Source organism: Populus euphratica, unplaced genomic scaffold (genome assembly GCF_000495115.2).
Source record: "Populus euphratica unplaced genomic scaffold, PopEup_1.0 scaffold5.1, whole genome shotgun sequence".
Lineage (NCBI taxonomy): Eukaryota > Viridiplantae > Streptophyta > Magnoliopsida > Malpighiales > Salicaceae > Populus > Populus euphratica.
In genome coordinates, this window is record NW_011499848.1 from 4194448 (window position 1) to 4217440 (window position 22993).

Below are 22993 nucleotides of genomic sequence, written 5' to 3' on the forward strand. Positions count from 1 at the left end.
TTCTAAACTCCACCGTTATTCACATAATAAATACTGTAATCTGAATATTTAAGTGTTCCTACTATTTTTTTATATGAAGTAAATAATGTGAAAATTAATTTAAGATGATTCAATCAACTTATATCAAAGAATAACTTAAATTATTAATAAAAATATAATTTGATTTAGAATAGATATTTAAGATAAAATAATTTTTAATAAATATTGTGAAATAATGATATATTTTAACTTTTATTAATTTGTCCATCCGAGTATTAATTAATGAGATTATGATAGTCTTATATAAAATTAATTAAAATAAATTATAAAGATATTGAATGATAAAATTTTTAAAAAATTAATTAATTAATTAATTAAAATTAACTTATTAAATTCGTGACTTCGATTACGAGAACAAGATAACCTAATAAAAAAATTTAAAATAAATTATAAAATTTAATTTTAATCAATTTAGTGTTGAGATGTAAAATTAAAAAAATATAAAAAATAACTTGAATTAACTCGTTAAATTCATAACTCAAGTAATAAAATAAATATAATTTAATAAAAAATAAACTAAAATAAACTATAAAGTTTATACTCAGAACTCGAGTTGTAATATAAATGAATTTATAAAAAGTAAATTATAAAAATAAATAAATAAATAAATTTGTTAAACTCGTTCATTTAAAAAAAATATAAAATTTAATTATTGAAAGATTGAATTAAAATTTAAAAGAAAAAATCAAAAGGAAGGAAAAAGAACTGGAATAATGTAAAGGCGAGGAGGGCAGCTCTTTTAGTTTTTCTTTGTTAATAAAACACAAAACCTCCGTCGCAAACGGCGCGTTTTGGTTTTCTATTTCGTTTTTGTTTTTTAAAAAAAGTTATTAATCAGCAACCAACCATGGGGCATGGGCCAAGCTGATGGTATCTTATTCTTCACATAAGTCGAGAAACATTAAATTGGACTACCCGGCGTCTGTCTTCCATTTGTGGTTAATCCATCTTGCGGGCACCCACCTGTTCTCAATTCAGATTATCAGCGAGCAATTAATTACCTGCAAGTAACAGTAACCTCTTCATGATCTGCACTCCTTACCTCTTTTTTGTTTTTTTATTTTCGATGAGGAAATTGAATTTGACATATTGATCCAGGTAGGTCACTTTTGCGATCCAAATCGGAGCAATTCTTCTGCAAAATCATGAGTGAAGTCTTCGAAGGATACGAGCGTCAGTACTGCGAGCTCTCTGCCAATCTATCTCGAAAGTGCAACTCCACCTCTCTTCTTCCCGATGGAGGTATCTACAACCCCCCCCCGGTCCTTTTTTTAATTAACTATACAATAATTATCAATCAATTGGAGAACTGCAGGGGAAAAGAACGCAAAGGTCAATGAGATTAAATCTGGACTGGATGATTGTGATGTTCTGGTATGTTCTGCTTTGCGTTTTACTTTTAGTGGATTATTATTATGTGAATTTGAAGTTTTCAGTTTTTGGGGTTGGATTTGGTTTGGGTAGATTCGGAAAATGGACCTCGAGGCTAGGAGTTTGCAGCCGAATGTGAAGGCTATGCTTCTGGCCAAGTTGAGGGAATATAAGTCTGATCTGAATAAGTTGAAGAGGGAATTTAAGAGGATAACTTCTGGCGATGTCAATCAGGCTTCCCGTGTAGAGTTGTTGGAAGCTGGGATGGCTGATGTGCATTCGGTATGCATTTTTTTCTTTCAACTACAATATTAACAGAGCTTGCCATTAGATTACTTGTTTATTTCTTGGTCTTTGATTGCATGTTGTAACTACAGATTTTTTTTATCTCTTTTATTGGTTTAGTTTTGTTGAACGGATGCATTGCTTTCTGTTCGGCAAGTGTTTTCTCAGACTTCGTTCTCTTGGCTGTGTGTAATGGAATAGATTTCAGCTCTTCCTGTGGTTCTAATTTTTATGTTTGCTATAGTTGAGGATGTATTGGTTATTGTTTACGCTGTGCGCTGCTGCTGTTTAGACTTACTGAGCCAGTATTGTTTGATTGTTTGTGCATAGTATCAGGAGTGCCTTTGCTTAGTGGTCTTCTGAAAATGAAAATTTGTCCTGTCTTCGTTTAGTGAATCGACTCTAAAACATGTTTGGATATAGATTAAAATACAATTGTAATTTTTGTTGGAAAATTCCTTATTTTCAGCCCAGGTATTTTATAGTTTCACTTGATGTATTTTAAATGATTCCTCTCCCTAGACATCTCTTTGTTATCACCAGAAGATGATTGCAGGGTTCCTTCGATATCTTACTAGAGCGATTACAAAATGCATCTGAGAAAGAATGTTCTATTAATTGGTCAAATACTGGTACAGGTTTCTGCAGATCAAAGAGAAAGAATGACTATGTCCGTAGAGAGACTAAATCAGTCAGGTGATAGGATTAAGGAGAGCAGAAGAACCATGCTAGAGACAGAAGAGCTTGGTGTCTCAATTCTTGAAGATTTGCATCAACAGCGTCAGACTCTCCTACATGCTCATAACAAGGTCTTGCATCTAACCTTTTTCCCCTTGAAATGGACAATATTTTCTGTGATAATGGTTGATGACCCATTGATCCAATGTGTTCACAAGTACAGCAGAAGTAATGAGTTTGTTTAACGAATTCTGTGTTGTTTTTATTCCTTTCCAGCTCCATGGAGTAGATGATGCTATTGACAAGAGTAAGAAAGTCCTAACTTCCATGTTGAGAAGAATGACCAGAAACAAGTGGATCGTTGGCTCGGTAATTGCTGCTCTTGTCGTGGCCATCATCTTTATAATCTTATTCAAGATTTCTCATCATTAAGAAACACTTGAAATTGTTTAGGCATAAATTGTTGCAACTGCTGGTCTCCGGTGCCAGTTAAGCTCTACCCTTTCTTCTTCTTCTTCATCATCATCTTCTTCTTCTACTACGACTCTTATTTGTGCATGTTGTATACAGATTTATCAGTCGTGTACTGAGCATTATGCCATCACTGTGTATATGAAAATAATCCTCCTCCTCCTTCTCCTCCTCCTCTGGTGCGAATTCACAGTGCCAATAAATCTAACAGTTGATGTCGCGAGGAATTGGCTAGTTGCTTTTGTTTTTCTTAACTAGTTAATTAATTGATGCCAAACCAATTAATGTTTTCCGCACGAATATGCCTGCGCAGTTAATTTTTTTTTCCCGTTGTCTTAATCGTTTTAGAAATTATATTTTATATTATTATGTCAGTGTATAAAAAAATTAATAAAAAATATTGAATCATTATCTTTTATTTAATAACTAAAAAATGATTTTATTATTAATATTATATAACTTTGCCATTTATATAAATCTTACTTTTCCTTTCCAATCCCGGACAAGCACATGAAAAATAATTAAAACCATTATTTTTTCTTCTTCTTTTTATCATTTCCCCTTTTAATCTCTAGCAAGCCTAAAAATAATAATTGAAACCATCTTTTTTTCTTCATTTTCCTTTTCAGTGAGATGGAAATAGCTGCAATATCATCTTATGGGGAACAATTTCGTCTTGTTTAGGTTGTGCCACTGTAATAACTTCAACCCAAATATTCATGTTTTTTTTCAAAACCATAAAAGAATCTCAAAGTGATTTCATGGGTTATTATTAACCCTAACAAATTGATTTCCACAGGTAAATTGTCAGAAGAATACAACAAAGGTTTTAATCGAGTCGAATGGGTTCTCTTTCACGTTTGAAATTCCTTTCCGCTTCTCTCAAATGGGTTTGTGTTAGTTTCCTTAGACCCGCCGAGAATCTCAAGAAATACTGGTCATGGGCTCTCGTTACTGGATCCACTGGTGCCAATTGGCTTCGCTTGGACCCTAACAAGGATTCGCTTGCCAATTGGCCTCGAAGGGTCTCAATCTATTGCGGGTTTACATGGTTTGAACTTGGTTGTATGGACACGCTACTCAGATGTGTGGTGGTGAGTGGCTGCTTAGTAAGGGAAAATAGGCGGAGTGGAACAATGGTGGCTGAAAGGCTGTCCTGCGGTGATTTGGGTGTTGTTTTGGTGGCGGGTGAGGTTGGGTGATTACCGAAGAAGGGGAATAATGCATGGGAAAAAGGTGGGTTTCAGGTGGTGCTTTGATTTGTCATGGTCGTGATTTGATCTGGGTGACACTGCTAGTGAATCTTGCTTTTTGCCCTCATAACTTACGTGATCAGTTCTAGTGTTTTTTAATTCCCTGAACAGTGTTGTTTCCGCTATTTCATTCTAGTAGCATGGAAATCTATAATTAAAAAGGTGTGGGGTGATAGTAAAGAATTTAAAATTTATATAGTATGTTTTGAGTTTTAGTTGCAGCATGTATTTTTTTATAAAAGTTTGAAACAATTAAGTTTTCCTTTCTCATTTAAACTTACAAAATATATTTTCTGGAGGGTACAGCATATTTAATTTTTTTTTTAAATATAATCTTTTTAAAACCTACAATCTTTTGGAGCCTGATTTGAAAATGAAATATCTATTTTTTTATTTTTATTTTTTAAAATTATTTTAATATATCAATATTAAAAATATATATTTTTAAAAATGAGGTTGAAATTAGATTTTGAGTTAAGGAACATTGTTGTTTCATCGAGATTGAAGAAAGGAATTATAAAATGCTATTTGTTAATAATTTTTATATACTCTATATTTTGATTTTTTTAATTTAAATTTAAAAATTATATTAATTTAGAATATGTAAATTTTAAAAGAATAGGAAAAAAAGCAGCAATTGATTAAATTATCAATTATCTGTAGTTCAATTATGTATTTTAAAAAAATTATTTTTAAAAAATGATTTTTAATGTTATTTCATCATTTTGATAAGTTAATATTAAAAATAAAATTTTAAAAAATAAATAAAAATATTATTTTAATATACTAAAAAACAATTTAAAAATAAATAATTAAAATCACCAACTAAGTGTAATTAACCAGAAAGAAAGAAGTAAAGAGAAGGCACAAATATGCCGCTCATCGTAGAACGTAGCGGTTCAACTACATATGTACAAATGCACAGTGGGCCATCGGAGTTGTCGGCCGTGTCTCCCACTTCAAATCTTCAAAGGCTCGCGAAGGCTTTAACCACAGAAACAAGGCCTATTGGGCTAACACAGTTTTCGGCGCAGGGTGGAAACTTGGAATAGAAATCGAGTCGCGTCTACAACTGTCATAAGATTCAACCACGTGGACAAACGAAATCTTCACACAGACGCAAAACTTCCTGGACCCACCGCACCGAAAAAATATCACTGGAGAAAGAAAAGAGAGATAAAATCAGATTCACAAAGCGAACTTTCCTTGTTCCTTGTAAGGCTCACCGATGCAGTTACAGAGCCTGTCACGCCGAGAATTTCTGTTTACTTTTCTCTCTTAATTCACCACGTGTGTTCGACCATATAACTGGACTCAAGAATAATTATTGGTCTAAACTCATTTCCCTCTCTTTTCGTGTAACAATCACAGAGAGAGAGAGAGAGAGTGATCAAAGCTAGTAGCTAATAATCATGGATTCACTTACCTCAGTTTCTCCTTCCATGGTTCTCCCTCTCCCTCTACGGCGTCGTCGAGTCTTAAATTCATCATCTTTCTCCGCTAATAATCGCCGTCTTCCTCCTCGGATTTCTTCCTTTTCCTCTGCATCGCACCCTCTCGATCTTTCTAGAAGAAGTAGTAGATCAAGGAGACGAGTCTCTTGTAGATTAGCGAGCGGTAGTGGAGATGGAGATCGAGATGCAAAAGAAGAAGACAACAGCAACGATGATGAAAGTGAGGAAGTGGAGAGAGCGCTTCATTTAGACGGCACAATTCCAGGGACCTCAAATGAGTTTGTGAAGCAGGTTTCGTCTCGTGCTTATGATATGCGCAGACATCTTCAACAGAGTTTTGATAGTAGCAGTTATGATGGTAGTCACCTTACTAACTACCCCCTTCTTACATTTCTTTTTATTTGCTGTGTAATTCTTGCTTTTTCCATATTCTGTCAACAAAATTGATTCTAGGTTGCCGAGATTTTTCCCGTGCCTTTTGCTTTCACTTCTGTTCTGGTGCATGTTAATGGGTCAATTTCGACTGCATGCACGTGTTCTTCATTAGTGTGTTTAAGTGTTAATGGGTCAATTTCGACTGCATGCATGTGTTCTTCATTAGTGTGTTTTAGACTCGATTTAAGCATTACATCAGGGATTCTGCTGCTCATATTAATTCCTCTGTTTTATTGAATCATAGATTTTTTTTTCTCGCGAGATAGAGGGTGTTTTTGTTCTTGTACAACAACCGTTCCTAAATCCAAAACTAGTTGGGGTTTTGTTCCTGTGAAGTAAATAAATCGATAACTTTGACAAATTTGCAGGTATTTATGTGACTTTTTTCTAAATCATTTACATTGAATGAAGTAATGTATTTTCTACTTACCAAACTTGCGATCTGAGGGAGGTGCTTGGATCTCTCCTTCTTCCATTTTTGTGGGAGAATTGTTTCTGCTTTGCTGGTGAATGACTCAACTCAATCTTGAGCAGTTGCTACCTGTATACGAAAGAGTTGCAATTGAAAATAAATCCTCTAGGTTGTGGCACTGATTAATGATCATTCTTCTTTGACCTCGAGCCATGGTGTTTACGAGTTAATTGGTTCAGCAGCTTTTTGCAGTTATCTTTTTTATCACTTTACAAAAATGAAGAAAATTTGAAAAAATCTTCTGCCCAAACTTCTTAGTGGCTTAATTGATGCCATCAGCTTAATTAATGATGCTATCTGGTGATCTGCAGATCTAAACTGGAGTTTTAGCTTATATAATCAGCTTAATCAATAATTCTTCTTTTGAGATAGTATTTCTTTCACGTTCTTGAATTAGTAGAATAAGACAAGTGGTTATGTTTTATGGGCGTTGACCATGAAATTGATGTTCAAGGTTTTCAATTTAAGAAAACATTTTAAACTGGTGCTGGACTTCACTACCTATTTTTTAGCATTATTATTACATTTAAGATACACAGTGAAATTGGCATTCCCTGAAGCATGCTAGATTAATTGCCAATTTGTCTTCCTTTCATTCTTAACGTTGCCTTGAGTATTAGTCTTTGTTCCTACTACATAGTTCTTAGTGTTTGCAATTATTTGCTGTATAAAAGTCTGACCCCCCCCCTGTTGGACGTGTTTGAAAGTCAAATTATGTAGAGCATGTACTGGTGACAGATTTTTTACTAGTTAGTTCTGTAGGTGTTCAACATCTTTTGTTGGATATGTTTTGCACTTGCAGAAAAGTACTGGTTTCATCAATGTCTGATATTCTTTGCTTTAATTTGGGTATTTCATGTATTCAGCTATATGGGATGCTCATTAATGTCTGAACTCTGAAGGTCGTTTCGTGGATACTTGATTACTTTTATCTTATGATTGAATATTTTAGAGGCATAAATACCTCATCAAGAGTTGAACCCTTGACCTCCTGCTGTACAGAGGAGGTCACTACCAGTTGGACCAAAGGCTAGTTGGTAGTAAATCTGCAGTTGTATTGATGTCTGAAGTCTTTGTTTGCTTTTTCACCAAGTTTCACCAAATCTCTTCCTTATCATTCTTATTCAGTGCTGGATGCCAATCCATGGAGAGAAACCTCGAAGCCTGTGTATGTACTTACTCAAAGAGAAAACCAGTTGTGCACGATGAAAACTCGAAGAAATCGCAGGTTTAAGTTGTTTTAGTGCGTTGTATTCTTTCGAGTAACTATTGGTATTGTCAAAGCCCAAGCTCAGGTTTTGCTTTTGAACCAGTGAAGTTGAGAAGGAGCTTGGGCTACTGTTTTCCAAGGGAGGAAAGTGGAGGTCTGAAATAGGAAGTCAGACTAAACAGTCAAGAAGAGGAACAAAGTTCCAGATGCTTGTGGAGGATGTCAGGGAGGGAGTGCTTGTAAGTGTTAGTTAACTTGTTAAATTTTCTGCAAAACTAATAGAATGCTTGAGCAAGATTAGCACTTGGTATTGCCTGCATGCATTTCTTTTATAACTGCTAGCATCACTGAACATCTTAGGAGTCCAAACTCTATAGGTAACCGCATAAAAATGCCTATTGGTTTCTGTAATGAGGTATGTGGTTTCTAATTATTCCTCACATGTCCATTTTTCAAACCTTGAGTGTCCAGTCACAAGTTACTATAAAAAGTATCTATTTCTCACTTCTAGCCCCCGAGATGCACTGGAAACCAGGATGCCTTGCATGCCGCTTTGTGTGAATTGTCAAAGCAGTTCTCCCTTTTTTTATTTTTATTTTATCAAGACCCCATTGAATCTCTGGTTGTTTGTCTAATATGCAAACTCTTGATTCTTGCTGCAGGTTTTTGAAGATGAAAATGAAGCTGTAAGATATTGTGATTTACTTCAGGGAGGAGGTAAAGGTTGTGAAGGTGTTGCAGAAATCGAAGCCTCGTCAGTAAGAGTCTTGAGCAAACTCTTAACCCACCAGCTGTCGTTGCAACTTATTGAATGCAGATCTGTAATGATTTTCCCAACTTTTCCCGCAGGTGTTTGATCTATGTCAGAAAATGAGGGCTCTTGCTGTTCTATTTCGGCGGGGTAGGACACCACCTCTACCTCAAAGCCTTGAGCTTAACTTGAGGGCTCGTAAGCGGTCCCTTGAAGACCAAGAGGACTTGGTGTGAAGCTCAAGTGGTTTGGCACGTGTGATTGGGATCTTATGTTAGGGAACCTGAAGATTGGAAGTAAATATTGTATTGCACATCAATGCCAGCAATTTATATACAGGAACATGGTTTACATGTTCTCTCTCTCGCTCTCTCTCTCCCTCTTTTTCAATGGTCACGATAATATAGAAATGCTTTTCGACAAGGAAGTTGAAATGGAAAACGCATCCATATTTAGTTGATATCTTTGTGAGTTGTGCTAGTGCGTGTGTTCATACACACACGGAAATGGAATATTTAAACGTGGCATGGAATCTTACGAATCGAAGTTGCTAGGCAATGCTTTCCTTCCTTTTTGGAGGCAAGTTGGTAACTACAGGGACGGGTATCTCTCTCAGAAAAGTGGACTGGTATGGCAATTACATCGCACTTTGTGTAGAGCGTAAATATAACGGTCGTTGTTAAATGCCGCCGCTCTCTTTGCCCGCTGGAGAATAATTACAATTTGCTAGAAATTAATAGTCTTTTTTGGAACTTTTATTAAGGAAAAAGAAGAAGAGAGAACTTGAGTCTGACGAGTTGCATGCACAGTTCAGTGCACACGTAGAATCCTAATAATTCAACTCGGCTGATTCTCGTTTCTTAAGATTCACTTTCGGCTTCAAAGCTGTTAAGATTGCCGCTGTTATCTAATCTTATCTAGCATTAATGTACCAAGACTTGTTTTAATTTGCTTTTGCTTTCAGTGGTGAGTGTATCACATCCAAATTTTCACACGGGCGAGGAACAATACTGGCTCATCGCCAAAATCTACGATTAATTATTGGTAAAATACCAGTTAAAAATGGTTGCATATCCACACGGCTAGATCTCTGGAAACCGACGTGGCCGCTCAACAGTTATACAACCTGGTTTCGTCTCTGATCTAGTTTAAGGTTTAAGTCACAGATTGTGTAAGTCAATTTAAAATAATACTAGTTTTTTTTTTAAATTAAAACCATACTATTTTGAAATAAAAATTTTTATTTAAAAAAATTAATTTAAGTTACCATGTTAATTAAATTTAGCAGGTTAACTATCAATCCATTTTAACATGAACTTTGACATGTGCTATGTCTTGAGTCGATGGATCTAGTTTATAAATTATCACAAAAAATTTGTATAAAAAATTATCAACTCAATAGGAAGATGTAATAACATTAGCCATATCACACTAGCTATCAAGATTCTGTTTATTTTCATGATGTAATGTTTTATCTTAATTATAAATTTAAAAATAGTTAATTAATTAATACATACCATAACTTTACATTAATTTCACTGAAAATTCTTTCATGAAATTTTGGTTAAATTTTTTTTATATATATATAAACTATACTAAGAAATCATATTATAATGTGACAATAATTTTTTTTCAAAATATTTTTCATTTAAAAATATATGAAATTTTTTTATTTTTAAAATTTTATTTTTAATATTAGCATATCAAAATAGTTTAAAATTAAAAAATAATTTAAAGAAACAAAATAGTTTAAAATTAAAAAATAATTTGAAGAAAATTATAATTTTTCTTTAAAAATAATTTTTTAATAAAAAAAGCAATCGGGTTATGAAGCTATTAAAATCCACCGCCATAATTATAATTTTTTTAAAAAATAATTTTTTTAATAAAAAAACAATCGGGTTATAATGCTATTAAAATCCACCGCCTTACGAGAGTGTATAAAATGAAGAGATGATTGAAGGAAAAGAAAGAAAATAAGGGAGAGACAGAGGAAGCAAACTAAAAAACACCATGATTGGTTTAATTCATTAACAGAAAGTAACAGAAAAGTAAAGGAAAGGGAATATCCATCTCTCTCAAAGAATTTTCGGTTGAAAAAGTAAAAACCGGAATAACGGATACAAACCTCCACTTTTCTTTACCCCTCCGCTCACATTCTATTTTATCTCTCCATTTCCGACTCGACTCTAAAATCCCAAACACACGCACATAAACACACAGATTAAAAAAAAAAAAAAAAACTTCACGCGTATTCAAAGCTAAACCACAAAAACCAGAAGTACTCTTCCGATCCTGATCCCGATCTTCCTTCTCATGAGTTCCGATACTCCCTCCTCCGCCGCCGACACTAACACGGCTGGAGCTTCTTCTTCATCACTGTCGGAGACGATGACGGACAAGCAGAAGGAGAAAGCGAGAGTGAGCAGGACGTCGTTGATACTATGGCACGCTCACCAAAACGACGCCGCTGCCGTTCGGAAGCTTTTAGAGGAAGATCCGTCTCTTGTGCGCGCTATGGATTACGATAGCCGGACTCCGCTCCACGTGGCATCTCTCCATGGATGGGTCGATGTCGCTAAGTGCTTGATTGAATTTGGAGCCGATGTCAACGCCCAAGATCGCTGGAAAAATACGGTATGCATCATTTCCTGCTCATTTGGATGCCGTTTCATTTATCTGTCCGCGTCGTTTTGATATGCATTGGAAGTTTACTTGTAATGGTTGCAGTTGATAATTTGTCACTTAAAACTGGATTTGTCTGTCATTGCAGCCACTAGCTGATGCAGAAGGCGCAAAAAAGCACAACATGATTGAACTGCTAAAATCATACGGTGGCTTGTCATATGTGAGTATAGATAATGCTTCTTCTCTTTGTTGGTTTTATTGATGATAAAATTAAGAATTTTTGTTTCTTGAGGATACATTTGGCAACTCTTCAACTAGTAAGGAATTGCTCGAAGAATGTAGCCACGTTGTTTCCCTGTTTTCACCATCTTTAGTGTTAGCATCTGTAGCTTTGGAAGTTTGTTTCCGGACAATTTTTAACGTATTGTTTCAGTTCATAGCATCCAACATAAATTAGTGTAATTTGTTTTTAGGGATTTAGGAGTTTTAGATAGCCATTCTAATGTGATCTATCGTATTTGGTAACTTATTATTATATAAATCTACTGGTACACTTAAAATTATGTAGCTCTCGCACGTGGGCATTTATTGGTGGATTAATTGCAAGCAAATTACTTTGCAAGATAAAATAAAGGGAAAAACCTTGTAGCCTTTGCTCTATCACTCAAGCACTGACCAGCCTAGGAAGTTGCCACAAGACTGCCAGGTATTGAGTGGTACTCTGTGTTTGTATCGAGTATTGATTTTTTTGGCTGTCTGGTTCTTTTCAGTCAGCAGTGCATAACGTGTAGTGATTCACTGTGGTGATTTGTTGCGAGTATCCAGTTGTCTATGCAAAACCAGCCGCACATGTTCATTCTCAGTGCTCCAATGCCATATGCTGTTTTTTTTCTGTCATATAGTTTATACAATTATAACTTATATCTTTCATTCCGTCTTTTAATTGCTTATAAGAGCTAACTTTGTTAATTCAAATTGCAGGGCCAAAATGGGAGCCATTTTGAACCAAAGCCTGTTCCACCCCCTCTACCAAACAAGTGTGACTGGGAAATTGAACCTTCTGAGCTGGACTTCTCAAACTCAAACATTATCGGAAAGGTTTGATTCTATTTTTCGGCTGATTATACAGGTTATTAGAATGTGTAAAGTTAACAACCTATTGTATTAATAATTTAGAGTATAATCAGGAAATCCTTAATATTTTTGGATTGTCAATCCTGTCAAGTTTTTAGTGGACATTAATAAAACAATTCTGTGTAGAAATTATGTTGCAGTTTGATATACATGTTAGACTTAGTGTATTTTTTAAACAGTGCCTTCTATTATGATAAAATTACTTTTTTGTTATTATCTTGCAAAGTATATGTATAACCATCTCTCAACAAGTAATTGTAGTTTAAGCTTGTACTTGACTTCAATAGAGGGAAAAACTTTTTTGGCTAGATGCTCTTAAAGTAGTTTTGGCTATTCATATGTTCTCCTTTTCAATTTTACATCATTGGTGTATATTTTTGCATTCGACTTCTTTGCTTCATGCTAATGTAAAATGCTAGAATTTTGGGGCACAACTTAGAAGTTCTTGGATTATTTTGTCTGAATCTATCTGCAAGAGTTTCTGCTAATTGTAGCTTAGCATGACAGGGATCTTTTGGTGAGATTTTGAAAGCCAGTTGGCGTGGAACACCAGTAGCTGTCAAACGCATTCTTCCATCCCTCTCAGATGATAGATTGGTGATGTAAGTCCTTTCTCTGCAACATTTTCCTATTGTCGAGTTGTGCACCTGTATTACAGCTGCAGATAACCTTTGTGTTTGTTAAACATCCTTTTCCTTGTAAATAAAAATCTCAGGTGATTCATAACATGAATTTTGGCCTCAAAACCAAAATAAAAGATGACATCAACAATTGGGCTTATCATGTGGACTTCTTACTTTGATCAATACTTTATTCCTTTCCAACTTATTTATTCCTGTTTATTTATGCTATGCAATGAACCAAAAACCAGATAGAAGATGGGATCAATATATTTTTTTCACTAAGAATTCTAGATGATTTTCTATTTTCTGCTGAAATTGACAACCCCCAGCTTTTTATTGATATCAAGAGAGAATTTCACTTGATAGGGGCCATTATTTTCAATATCTTGATCAATCCGGTGCTTTTTGTAGCTGTAATTCACTCTCTTTTTCTCTAATTTTTTATATTGTCAATTTGCTTACTTATCTTTCACTTTATTGGTTCAGTCAGGACTTCAGACATGAGGTTAATTTGCTAGTCAAGCTTCGCCATCCTAATATAGTGCAGTTTCTGGGAGCTGTCACAGATAGGAAGCCCCTTATGTTAATTACTGAATATCTACGAGGGGTACAGTCAATAGCCAATATCTGCTTCTTATTCCAAATTTGGATTCCCTCTGAAAAAGCTTAAGTCACTGATTAACTTTCTAAGCCATTCTTAATCCATTCATGTGCTGACACAGGGTGATCTTCATCAGTACCTCAAGGAAAAGGGTGCACTAAGTCCATCAACAGCCATAAACTTTGCGTTGGACATTGCCAGGTATATTGGAAAATATTTCACACGGTTTGGCAACACTCAGAATTTTCAAGAAATTTTACTAATGCACAATTTTATCCATGATTTTACAAATTTTATCAACATTAAAGAACCTAATAAGTATCATTACAAATTTATTGAGGATCCTAATTAGTTGCTAACATAGCCTATAAATTATTTTTTTGCGACAAAGGTATCACAACCAAGTTACATATTTTGCATGCTAACCCAGATGAGCCTGAGTCTTTTTTTTTGTTTATTTATTGTCGGTGTATTTTTTATTTGTATTATTTAGATTAGCCGAGTTTATTAAACCCAATCGACTCAATATCCTGAACTTCAAATTGTTTTTGCTTTTTTATAAGCTCGTGGTATCATGGTATTTTTTTTTGGCATTGGAAGAAATTTGGGTAAGCTCGTGGTGTAACGTAGACTCTTTTATATAATGAATACCTAAAAGAGCTTATCTCGAATGGAAGGAAAATAGGCGGTGTTGATTAATTTTGCAAGTGCACGAATTGTAATAATTAATAAAGTGATGAGTAGAGTATCGTCTCACAAGGATTTGTAAAAATTACCATTAATTACCAAAATCTTTTAAATTATGATCTATTTGAGGAATCAAATGAGATAGTTTTCAAAAAAAAATTAATAATTAAAAAAACAACTAACTGATTAAATATTATTGAATTCAATTCTAATGATTGTAGGATTTCTTACATATTATAACTATTTCATGTGAACTTTCTCAATTGAATTAATTACTCCTAACATTGATAATCAGGTTTTCTAATTTAAACATTAATCTCTTTCGAGTATCAATGAATCATTTCGACAAGCAAACTTCATATACTCTATGAAATTTTTGAACTTTTTGAAATTTATTAAGTACTGTAAAACCTTTAACGATTACAAAAGTTCCTAGGATATCTTTATCCTATAGATTTCTTAAGGTATTTCAAACAATAGCTCAAATAATTATCATTTCTCAGTCTCAAATTGAATTTCAAATCATGCAGATGTTGGCCTAACATACAAAAACATTAAACGTAGAATAAAATACTAACAACTTAATGTAATAATTCAATCAAAGAAATTGTTCACACATTCATAGTAAGGTTAGATAAAAAATCCCAAAATAAAATTCTACTTCATAGTTAAATTAAAGAGAAACAAACTTGATACGATGAACATCACTTAAAAGCAGAGAGTGGTAGAAAAGTAGCTAGGTGTCTTCCAATCAGCTCTGATTTTCAACCCTTGTTTTTCTCTGCATTTTCGTCTCCCCCTTTGTATCACCTCCTCTCTTCTTTTTGGTGTATTTTAAGGTCTCTTGTCACCCTAGCTGATCCTTGTTTTTTTCTTTTATATTCTGGCCTTTCTACCCTCATATGGAAAGAAGAAAATTTCCTTCTCTGTTTTGTATTTCTTTCCTATCTAGATATTGTGAGTCAGATTTGAGGCAGGAAATGTGCGAATTCAAAGATGTCTATTTCTGGATAAATTGTAGAAAATTGAATCTTCTTTTCAACGACACTGATCTTGTAATTTTTGGACCTCTAAGACTTGAGATATGGGTCATAACCGGAGACAACATTTGGAGTGCAGGAAGTTCGGGTCTGATTCAATCCTTGTTTTTCGACTCGCTCTTCGGGCTTCAAAACAGCTAAACTGAGTTCTGTGCCCTTCATATGTTTTGTAGATCTTCATATTAGATATTTGAAATTCATATTAGATATTTGAAAATGGTGATGAATGCCTGGAACTGAGTTGTATAACTTTCTTTGCAGCTCAAAATCAACCAATGTTTGGTTTTATTGCTGGATTTTGCCTACTCAATAACCTAGTATCTAAAACCACATTAATTTTCTACGAGGTCAATAGTTCAAAAAAAGATTCAAAATTCTAATTAACTTGTGTAACACATCCAAAATATTTCAAAATCAAGCGTGAATAGTGAAAAATATATGCGCTAAAAATTCCCTTATCAGGTGGATGTAAGGAAACTATCATAGTAGAAATTAGCTATTATGAGAAATGCATTTTTTTAGCTTTTACTTCCATCAAATGGTATCTTTGTTTGGAACCATATTCCTTTGGCATGCTGTAAGCCAGTATCTTTGATGTTAGGATCTGACTCCTTGGCTTTTCAGAAAATAAGTGAGTTTGTGAACTGAGACTGGCAGTAGTATGACTTAAGCATAGCAGAACCTCTCCACTTTCTTAGTTGTATACCAGTAAATCTTCTAGTATTTATTCTTTCACTGATAACATTAGTTTTTCTTTCAACATTCAAACATGTTGGGTGAGATTCTCTTGCAAACACCTCTAGAAATTCTTAATATAAGATCATTTTGAAGTGAGACTAATTACAATGAATTGATTCAAGCATCTTACGTTTTTTTTTTTAATTGATTAACAAGGCAATGCTTGCCATATAATTCCTATTCAAGGGACGTTTTTCTATTTTATGTCTTGTTGGCTTGGGGCTCTTGTGATCAATTGTACTTCTCATTAGAAGATGCCTTTGACCCTGTGAGGGCTATATAGTCCTGTTTACATCACATGTGCCTTTCTTCCTGCCTAGCTTCAGTTACCTAATGGCATTTTAATATGAGTATTTTGTTTGGGTGCAACTGTCTGAATGGTCCTAGTATTTCATTCATATTTTTTGAGAAAGAAGAATGAGAATAGTTGAAGAACCTTGCAAGTATCATTGTATTTGAATGTTAAGAACTGTATTCTTTTGTTGAATTCCCTTATTTTCCACGCTTAGCTACTTTGTGAAACATGTACAAGCCATATAGCCTTGTACAAATAATAGTGCTGGATTTCATTTATTTGGAAAACCAGTTGCAGACTGTAATAAAAACTTTTGGGGTGGCCAAGACAGCCTAAGAGCCATAAGCACAAAGAGAGTTAAAAAAACAAGGGTGCGAATTTTAAGAACTTGGCTGTAGTCTCCCCTTGTTGGTCCGCCAGTAGTGAAAACAAAGCATTAGAAAATCTGAAGCTGTCGCAAAAACTTTTATCAAGTAACAGATGCTACCGTAGTGACTTTAACTGTTATGCTAATCTGAGCTCTGTCTATCTTATGTTACCAGAGGCATGGCATATCTTCACAATGAACCAAATGTCATTGTTCACAGAGACCTAAAACCAAGGTGAGTTCATTTTTTTTTTAAAAAAAAAATCATGTGGACATATAATTATGCCTCTTTATTCTCTTTTAGCTAATATTTCCATGCTTTAACTGACACCTTAAATTCATCTTCCTATTTGAAGAACCCTCGGCTAATAAATTTAGCTTTTGCCAGCATGCAAAATGCATTTTTCGGATGTTTAAACCCTTCCAGTATTGAGGATATGTAGCTGATATTTACAGCACCCATTCATTTTTACCTGTTAATATTCGTTCTATAAATCTCAGGAATGTTCTTTTAGTCAACTCCAATGCAGACCATTTGAAAGTTGGAGATTTTGGTCTAAGCAAGCTCGTCAAGGTTCAAAACTCACATGACGTGTACAAAATGACTGGCGAGACAGGAAGTTGTGAGTGTCTCTTGCAAAAAGAAATTGAATAGAAAGTGATCTCTTACTTAACTTTTTTTTCTTCCTTTTTTTTTTTTTGAAATAACAAAAGACCGGTATATGGCTCCTGAAGTTTTCAAGCATCGGAAATACGATAAGAAAGTTGATGTTTTCTCTTTTGCGATGATACTGTATGAGGTAATTGTGGTTCTGTTCAGTATAAAAACTACAAAAGGTGTATTCCAAGCAGGTTGTAATTCATTATATTCTTCTTTGCAGATGCTTGAAGGGGATCCACCCTTTTCGGATTTTGAGCCTTATGAAGCAGCCAAGTATGTGGCAGAAGGACACAGGCCAACATTTCGTTCTAAAGGATTTAATATCTCTGACCTCAGAGAGTAAGTCAAATTTGAGATTTTCTAAGTTCATTTATTTATTCTACTTTCCTGTCTGGGTAGGTCTACCAGAAATTCCACATCTTGTACCATTCTGTAACATACGCTGTTTCTGAAATGAATCCAATCACAATGCACACCTCTTGCATGGTGTATATCTATTATAATCCAAAGAGGCATTACATTTCACAGGGGAAGTTAGTAAATTTGCACGTGGCAAAAATTATTTTTTATAACCACTGATGGTAAATGTATGTGAAGGAAAGCAAAGTTGAAATCAGTTGGCATCTTCCAAAGCCAGTAAACCAAACTTCAACTCTTGATGGAGACCTTAAAATAACCGATAAGCCAAATCTATTTTGTCAAATGAAAAAAGGAACGAGTTTCATGGTTTAAGTAATAATTCTGATAGTTACCTGTGATGTTAAGTTTTCGTGGTTTAGCTACTAATAGAGGAAAGGAAGTTACAGATATAGTTATGAAGTTTGGTCTCGTGGCTAATAATTATCAAATCTTTACTGTTTCCTCTGCGCTTTGTTCATTTAAAATCAAGTCTTGCATCTTAATATTTTTGTCTTAAAATAATGTATACCTCTCAGCATCTTTCTTTAAGAACTGGCTTTCATTTGTTCAACAACTGAAATCTCTGTTCATGTCAATGCCCTATGAAAAGGGTGCCATGATTCCAAAAATGCTTCATGTATGAACTGACATATCATTTGAGGTGACAGGAAATGAAATGGTTGGCTGCTAATTTCTTTACTGCTCAATGTTTTTAGGTTGACGGATCAGTGTTGGGCTGCTGACATGAATAGAAGACCTGCTTTCTTAGAAATTCTTAAGAGACTTGAAAAGATCAAGGAAAACTTACCGACAGATCATCCCTGGCATTTATTCAATCCATAGCGTGGAGCACAATGGCATGGTCAAGTATTCTGGCCATTTACTATTCCTGCCAGTGAGATCCTGTACTCAAGATTGTGCAGGTGTTGTGGATAGATTTTACTGAAGATGATTGTGAGTGTTATTGCTGTTACTGGTTTTCCATAAAATGCCCTCTATTATCTTCGTTAGAATAGGCAAGGTATTTCATTCAGTTAACAAACATATAAATTGTATCATCATCCAACCCGTCATTTTTTAGTCCTTTGTTTTCTTATTGCAAGACATGAGAATCAGCAATATTCCATGTCCAGATATTTTTAAAGCATCAAGGTTGTGTTTTGTAAATGCTGGCCTTCTTGACCTCATTGAATTTCATATTTTCCTTGTGGATTATTTACGGTATAGTAATCTAACCTGATTGCTGTGTGCACGACCTACGAACAAACTGAAGCTTCCTTTCAACTCCCTTACAAGGCCACCGACTTTCTTTAACGAAAATAAACAAATAGAGACGGAGAGGCTGTGGCTGTAATAATATATGCAGAATTTTGGTTGTTTTTTCATCTCGCATTTCGTTACGCATGATCTCATGGTAATAAACTATAGGGATCAACAGAGGTCAGGCCGCCTTCTTTAGGGCAGGGCGGGGCGGCGGGGGATGAAGCCTCTAGTTGTTTGTCTTAAGCTGGAAAGCTATCCTTTCTTAACCGATGGAATCCCGACTAAGTTCGTACATGCTAGTCAGTAGTCACGACTCCAGCAATCACCAGGTCGGAGCGAGTTGAAAGCTTGTGAATACTTACAGTAGCTGGATCCCAGAGCCAATCGCCACTGTGTTCTAGAGCTACATCGCCAAGCGCGACTTTCGCATATGCACGGCCATTGGCAAAGGGCTCACGCATAATTAAAAATAAGCTGGGGGAAAAACATCTTTGTATTATCAGCCCACCGGGGTCTTGCACCAAGTGCAATCCTGCAAATACAGTAGATTTTGACCAAGAATCTATAAGAATTACAAAGAGATGCTTCCCTGGTATCCGGAACACTAATTGTACACTAGATAGCCCAAAATTCGTGAACAGCTGGCCAAAGTCGCATTTAACCTGTAATTGTTCTTTCTCAAAATATTATAATGTGTCGAACATTTTACAAGGGGAGAAAAAGAGGAGGTGGCTGTTAAGCAAATATAAACTAAATGAGCTTCTTTTTTTGGAAAAAAGTCTTCAAGTGCCACACTTGCAAGCCTGCCACGGATAAACAGACGACGATCGAAAGAAAACTCAACCAGGCCATTTTTACATTAGTAGACATGTTCAGATCTTGCATTTCTTCTTCTCTGCAACAAACATTAAGCACGTTACAAAAGAGTTTTTTGTCCAAATAAACTACAATCCCGCAAGAAAATGGAACATTTAAGCTTGTTAGCTCTCATAATTGTCAGAAAAAACAGATAAATCTTCACCTTTCACGAAGATAATTCATTTCCTCTTGAACGGAAATAACTGTGTCATACATTTTCTTCAGCTCCAATTCCATAACCTGGTGTTAATGATAAAAGTAAATGGGTAAGAATCTTTCTGTGTTTCGAGTCTGACATTTTCAAATATAAAACTAAAGTAGAATTGGTGAAACAACATCACACAGTATCACAAGACGTCACTGAGGAGAGTGGTATTATGAAACAATAGATGACAAGTACTGGAGTCGGTGTCTGCCTCAGTCTGCAAAGCAGCTGCAAACAGCAAATCACAGGTGGTGTTTGATAGTTCAACTTAAAGCTAAGTGCTAGATCCTGGAGGGTTTCACGGTTTGATAAAAATAAAGAAGAAGCATGGCTCTTGCCTTTGGGTTAAGATCATCTTCCATCACCAGTTTTTTTTTTCCCTTGCAGAACCCCTTCAATGGGATTTAGTTGCAATGATATGGATTAGATAACCACTTTAAGATGTTAATAAAAAAAGGGAAAGAGTCTTCAGCTTCAAACCTCAGCAAAGAGATGAAAGGCTGCTTGAAAGTCAGCTGTCAGGCAGGAAGGATTGCTACAATAAGCGAGAGCTTGGGTTATAGAAGAAGGAGAAGGAACCGAGAACAAGGTATCAGCAACAGCAGGTTTTATTACAGGGTAATATTGTTTTTCTTTTTAGTTGAATCACAAGGCTTGTGGCTTTCAACTTGCTGAACGAAAAGACTATTTTTAGGCTGCAACCTTTTAGACAACCACTCTAATAACTCTTTCTAAAACTGTAATTCCTTCTCCTCATGTGTTAGTACAAAATTATAATGGCTGCGATTAAAACCATCCTTGTTGTTCCTCTCTTATCTGACGACACATGAGTTCCCAGTTAATCATGCCATTCTTGCGTATGACATAGTTCTTTGATAAGCCATTCTAAATGCATCATTTGAAGCTAGCATTGCTGTTAGTAGACCGGTTGTTCACCATGAAAGTCAAATGAAATTTCCCTATAACACCCAGCAATGCCTACTTACAAAATGTCAGGTGGCCATGTCAGGGTTATGCAAATCAAACACCCACGATAGTTTAGTTCCATAGAGAATCCCCATCTTTTCTGCTACCGCTTATTTCTTCTTAGTTCTTACCCCCACCTGGGTTGGCGCTACAACTTCATAGCTATACATTAGGCTCCTTGGGTGCCTAAAATAACATCTCTTTATTCCTATACATCACCTAATCTTATAGTGTGAGATCACCATCCATTTGATAACCTTCCATAAGAACTGCAACGGAGTATTTCCTCTGATATATCAACTAAACCAAACCCAAACTAGCCTTGAACTCGACAGCTTCGTTCCCTTCATTATAGAATACCCAATACTTACTCATAGTATATGAAAATTATGACTATTACACAAAAACCAAATAAAAGCAGCCTCAAATTCAGAAATTAAAACAGGGCAAAAAAGAATCAATAAAGTTGACTTACATCAACAGAGCCTTTCTTGGCAACATTAGTCCAATCCTTAGCAGCCACACCAGTCTTCCAATCAAAATCAATATTCAAAGTCACTGCTGGCTTATGATCCGCCGCCCAAAAACACGCCATGTAATCCCCTGCCTCCGACGCCGTGAAAGCAAACTGCCCTGATTCCACAAGCTCTGAATGATGATAGTTATTCCCATAACTCGATGTCACCTACACCAGTAAAAAAAAATAAAAAATCACAGGCAACCAGAAGAAAATTGAAAAGGAGATCAGGGGTCTTTTTAAATAATCTTACCCTGACAGTGAGTTTATGCGAGTCGGGCAAAGGCTTGCCATCATGGGGGTTAACAATACTGTATTTCCCAACAGTCATAGAATTGCTTTTGATGTCTTCTGCTATGCATTTCGTGTTTCCTGATTCTAGCTCGAAACGAATAGATTTTGATGTAGAGGATAAAATCGCAATCACAGTTGTTATTAGAAGGAGATAAAGGTTGAATCTTGACATAATGGTGGTGGTAGATTGCGAGCTGAGATTGTTTTATGAACTCTCGGATGGACAATTTTTTTTTTTAATTTTTTTTCCTCTCCTTCTCTTTAGGTTTGCTTTGAGGCGAATCGGTATCGGTTTTGCTAGCAAGAGGAGGAGGTCAGAACAGCGATTGAACTATTGACAGCTGGTAGCATTTGATTGGTTGAGACACGTAACTGTACAGAATAAATAAATAAAACTGTCTGGTTTGCTTCGTGGAGTCCATTTGTGTTTAACAGCTGTAAAGCCCTGCACTGTGAACTTGATGGGCTTCTCCCTCTGTACCAAACCAAATTGGACTCAGATTCGAGGATAGATAAATTATTTGAAACTCTCTCCTCGTCCAAGGCTTCATGCTCGATGAGTTTTTTTCTGCTTTTAAAAAACAGATGAATTGGTTCTTTTTGTTTATTCCAGGTTCCTTTTTCAATTTATTTTATTTTTATTTGAAAAATAAATAAATAAAATATTTTAAAAAACTGGACAACTTTAAAAGACTAATTTATAATTTACTCTTTAAATCAATCTATTAGAAATTAATGGACATGGTGGGTTAAATAGGGAATAATATAATGAGGTTATCTAACCATTTTCTCAGGTTGAATTAATATATTGAGCAAATTAGATTGTTGCAAGTCAAAACTATATCATTTTAAAAAATAAAAATATTAAATTATACATGTATTTTAAAAAATAATATTTCCATGTAGAAATAATATAACTATATCCTTTTTCTTTACACTTGTTTTTGGAAGACAAAAATATTATTTTTTAATTTCAAAGTATTTATTATTCTATATATGGTCTATTTATACTATTTTTTTTGTTTCTCATCTTTATTTTTTTTTATAAAAATATTTCTTTACTTTTTTATAAAAAAATTATTATACAAATATTAAAAAATGATGTGTTTCATTGTAATAATTACAATGTTATTATATTTTTTATTTTATTAAAAATTAATTTGATACCTTTGAAGTTTTTATCAACATATATAATCTTAAATATATTTTATTATATATAAACATACTTATCTGCAGAATAACATTTGAATCTATTAGTATAAAATTATCCGACCGGTCGAACGTCATTAAACAATTCG

General features: G+C 34.7%; 4 protein-coding genes across 9 annotated transcripts; 3 read left to right on the plus strand and 1 right to left on the minus strand.

Moving 5' to 3' along the window:
- The first annotated feature begins 891 nt into the window (after positions 1–891).
- Positions 892–3007, plus strand: LOC105116980 (vesicle transport v-SNARE 12-like). 4 transcript variants are annotated; one of them, XM_011014513.1, is made up of 6 exons: positions 892–1046; positions 1142–1281; positions 1355–1413; positions 1504–1692; positions 2334–2504; positions 2650–3007. In XM_011014513.1, exons 1-6 carry the CDS (start codon positions 907–909, stop codon positions 2803–2805), a joined length of 855 nt encoding a protein of 284 aa, XP_011012815.1. In that variant the 5' UTR covers positions 892–906; the 3' UTR covers positions 2806–3007. The 4 variants fall into 4 exon arrangements, with proteins under 4 accessions (XP_011012815.1, XP_011012810.1, XP_011012824.1 ...); XM_011014508.1 differs by having other exon boundaries at positions 892–1042; positions 1138–1281; XM_011014522.1 differs by having other exon boundaries at positions 962–1046; positions 1138–1281.
- A 2234-nt stretch (positions 3008–5241) lies between these two features.
- LOC105116966 (plant/protein) lies at positions 5242–8951 on the plus strand. 2 transcript variants are annotated; one of them, XM_011014497.1, is made up of 5 exons: positions 5242–5909; positions 7587–7686; positions 7772–7907; positions 8140–8238; positions 8331–8406. In XM_011014497.1, exons 1-4 carry the CDS (start codon positions 5510–5512, stop codon positions 8227–8229), a joined length of 726 nt encoding a protein of 241 aa, XP_011012799.1. In that variant the 5' UTR covers positions 5242–5509; the 3' UTR covers positions 8230–8238; positions 8331–8406. The 2 variants fall into 2 exon arrangements, with proteins under 2 accessions (XP_011012799.1, XP_011012791.1); XM_011014489.1 differs by lacking the exon at positions 8140–8238 and adding an exon at positions 8518–8951 and having other exon boundaries at positions 5251–5909; positions 8331–8426.
- Positions 8952–10467: 1516 nt separating this feature from the next.
- Positions 10468–18807, plus strand: VIK (VH1-interacting kinase). Of its 2 annotated transcripts, XM_011014479.1 has the most exons (12): positions 10468–11056; positions 11193–11267; positions 12029–12145; positions 12689–12783; positions 13291–13411; positions 13527–13606; positions 16708–16767; positions 17034–17155; positions 17247–17332; positions 17414–17532; positions 18309–18459; positions 18493–18807. In XM_011014479.1, the coding sequence occupies exons 1-11, from the start codon at positions 10736–10738 to the stop codon at positions 18433–18435; spliced, it is 1323 nt and encodes a 440-aa protein (XP_011012781.1). In that variant the 5' UTR covers positions 10468–10735; the 3' UTR covers positions 18436–18459; positions 18493–18807. The 2 variants fall into 2 exon arrangements, with proteins under 2 accessions (XP_011012781.1, XP_011012772.1); XM_011014470.1 differs by having other exon boundaries at positions 18309–18807.
- Positions 18808–19325: 518 nt separating this feature from the next.
- On the minus strand, positions 19326–22117 carry LOC105117005 (transmembrane emp24 domain-containing protein p24delta9-like). Its single transcript, XM_011014541.1, has 4 exons — positions 21655–22117; positions 21360–21569; positions 19877–19953; positions 19326–19750 (listed from the first exon to the last, which is right to left on the minus strand). Exons 1-4 carry the CDS (start codon positions 21865–21867, stop codon positions 19606–19608), a joined length of 645 nt encoding a protein of 214 aa, XP_011012843.1. The 5' UTR covers positions 21868–22117; the 3' UTR covers positions 19326–19605.
- Positions 22118–22993: the final 876 nt, after the last annotated feature.

What these genes read in the sequence shown, in the direction of transcription:
- LOC105116980 (XM_011014513.1), top strand. Translation starts at nt 907, where the DNA reads ATGGTATCTTATTCTTCACATAAGTCGAGAAACATTAAATTGGACTAC. An exon ending in GAGCAATTAATTACCTGCAA is followed by an intron (nt 1,047 to 1,141) that starts GTAACAGTAACC and finishes TGATCCAGGTAG; the next exon opens with GTCACTTTTGCGATCCAAAT. An exon ending in TGGATGATTGTGATGTTCTG is followed by an intron (nt 1,414 to 1,503) that starts GTATGTTCTGCT and finishes TGGTTTGGGTAG; the next exon opens with ATTCGGAAAATGGACCTCGA.
- LOC105116966 (XM_011014489.1), top strand. Translation starts at nt 5,510, where the DNA reads ATGGATTCACTTACCTCAGTTTCTCCTTCCATGGTTCTCCCTCTCCCT. An exon ending in TGATAGTAGCAGTTATGATG is followed by an intron (nt 5,910 to 7,586) that starts GTAGTCACCTTA and finishes ATTCTTATTCAG; the next exon opens with TGCTGGATGCCAATCCATGG. An exon ending in AAAACTCGAAGAAATCGCAG is followed by an intron (nt 7,687 to 7,771) that starts GTTTAAGTTGTT and finishes CTTTTGAACCAG; the next exon opens with TGAAGTTGAGAAGGAGCTTG.
- VIK (XM_011014470.1), top strand. Translation starts at nt 10,736, where the DNA reads ATGAGTTCCGATACTCCCTCCTCCGCCGCCGACACTAACACGGCTGGA. An exon ending in CATACGGTGGCTTGTCATAT is followed by an intron (nt 11,268 to 12,028) that starts GTGAGTATAGAT and finishes TTCAAATTGCAG; the next exon opens with GGCCAAAATGGGAGCCATTT. An exon ending in ACTCAAACATTATCGGAAAG is followed by an intron (nt 12,146 to 12,688) that starts GTTTGATTCTAT and finishes TTAGCATGACAG; the next exon opens with GGATCTTTTGGTGAGATTTT.
- LOC105117005 (XM_011014541.1), bottom strand. Translation starts at nt 21,867, where the DNA reads ATGTCAAGATTCAACCTTTATCTCCTTCTAATAACAACTGTGATTGCG. An exon ending in CGCATAAACTCACTGTCAGG is followed by an intron (nt 21,570 to 21,654) that starts GTAAGATTATTT and finishes TTACTGGTGTAG; the next exon opens with GTGACATCGAGTTATGGGAA. An exon ending in CCAAGAAAGGCTCTGTTGAT is followed by an intron (nt 19,954 to 21,359) that starts GTAAGTCAACTT and finishes CATTAACACCAG; the next exon opens with GTTATGGAATTGGAGCTGAA.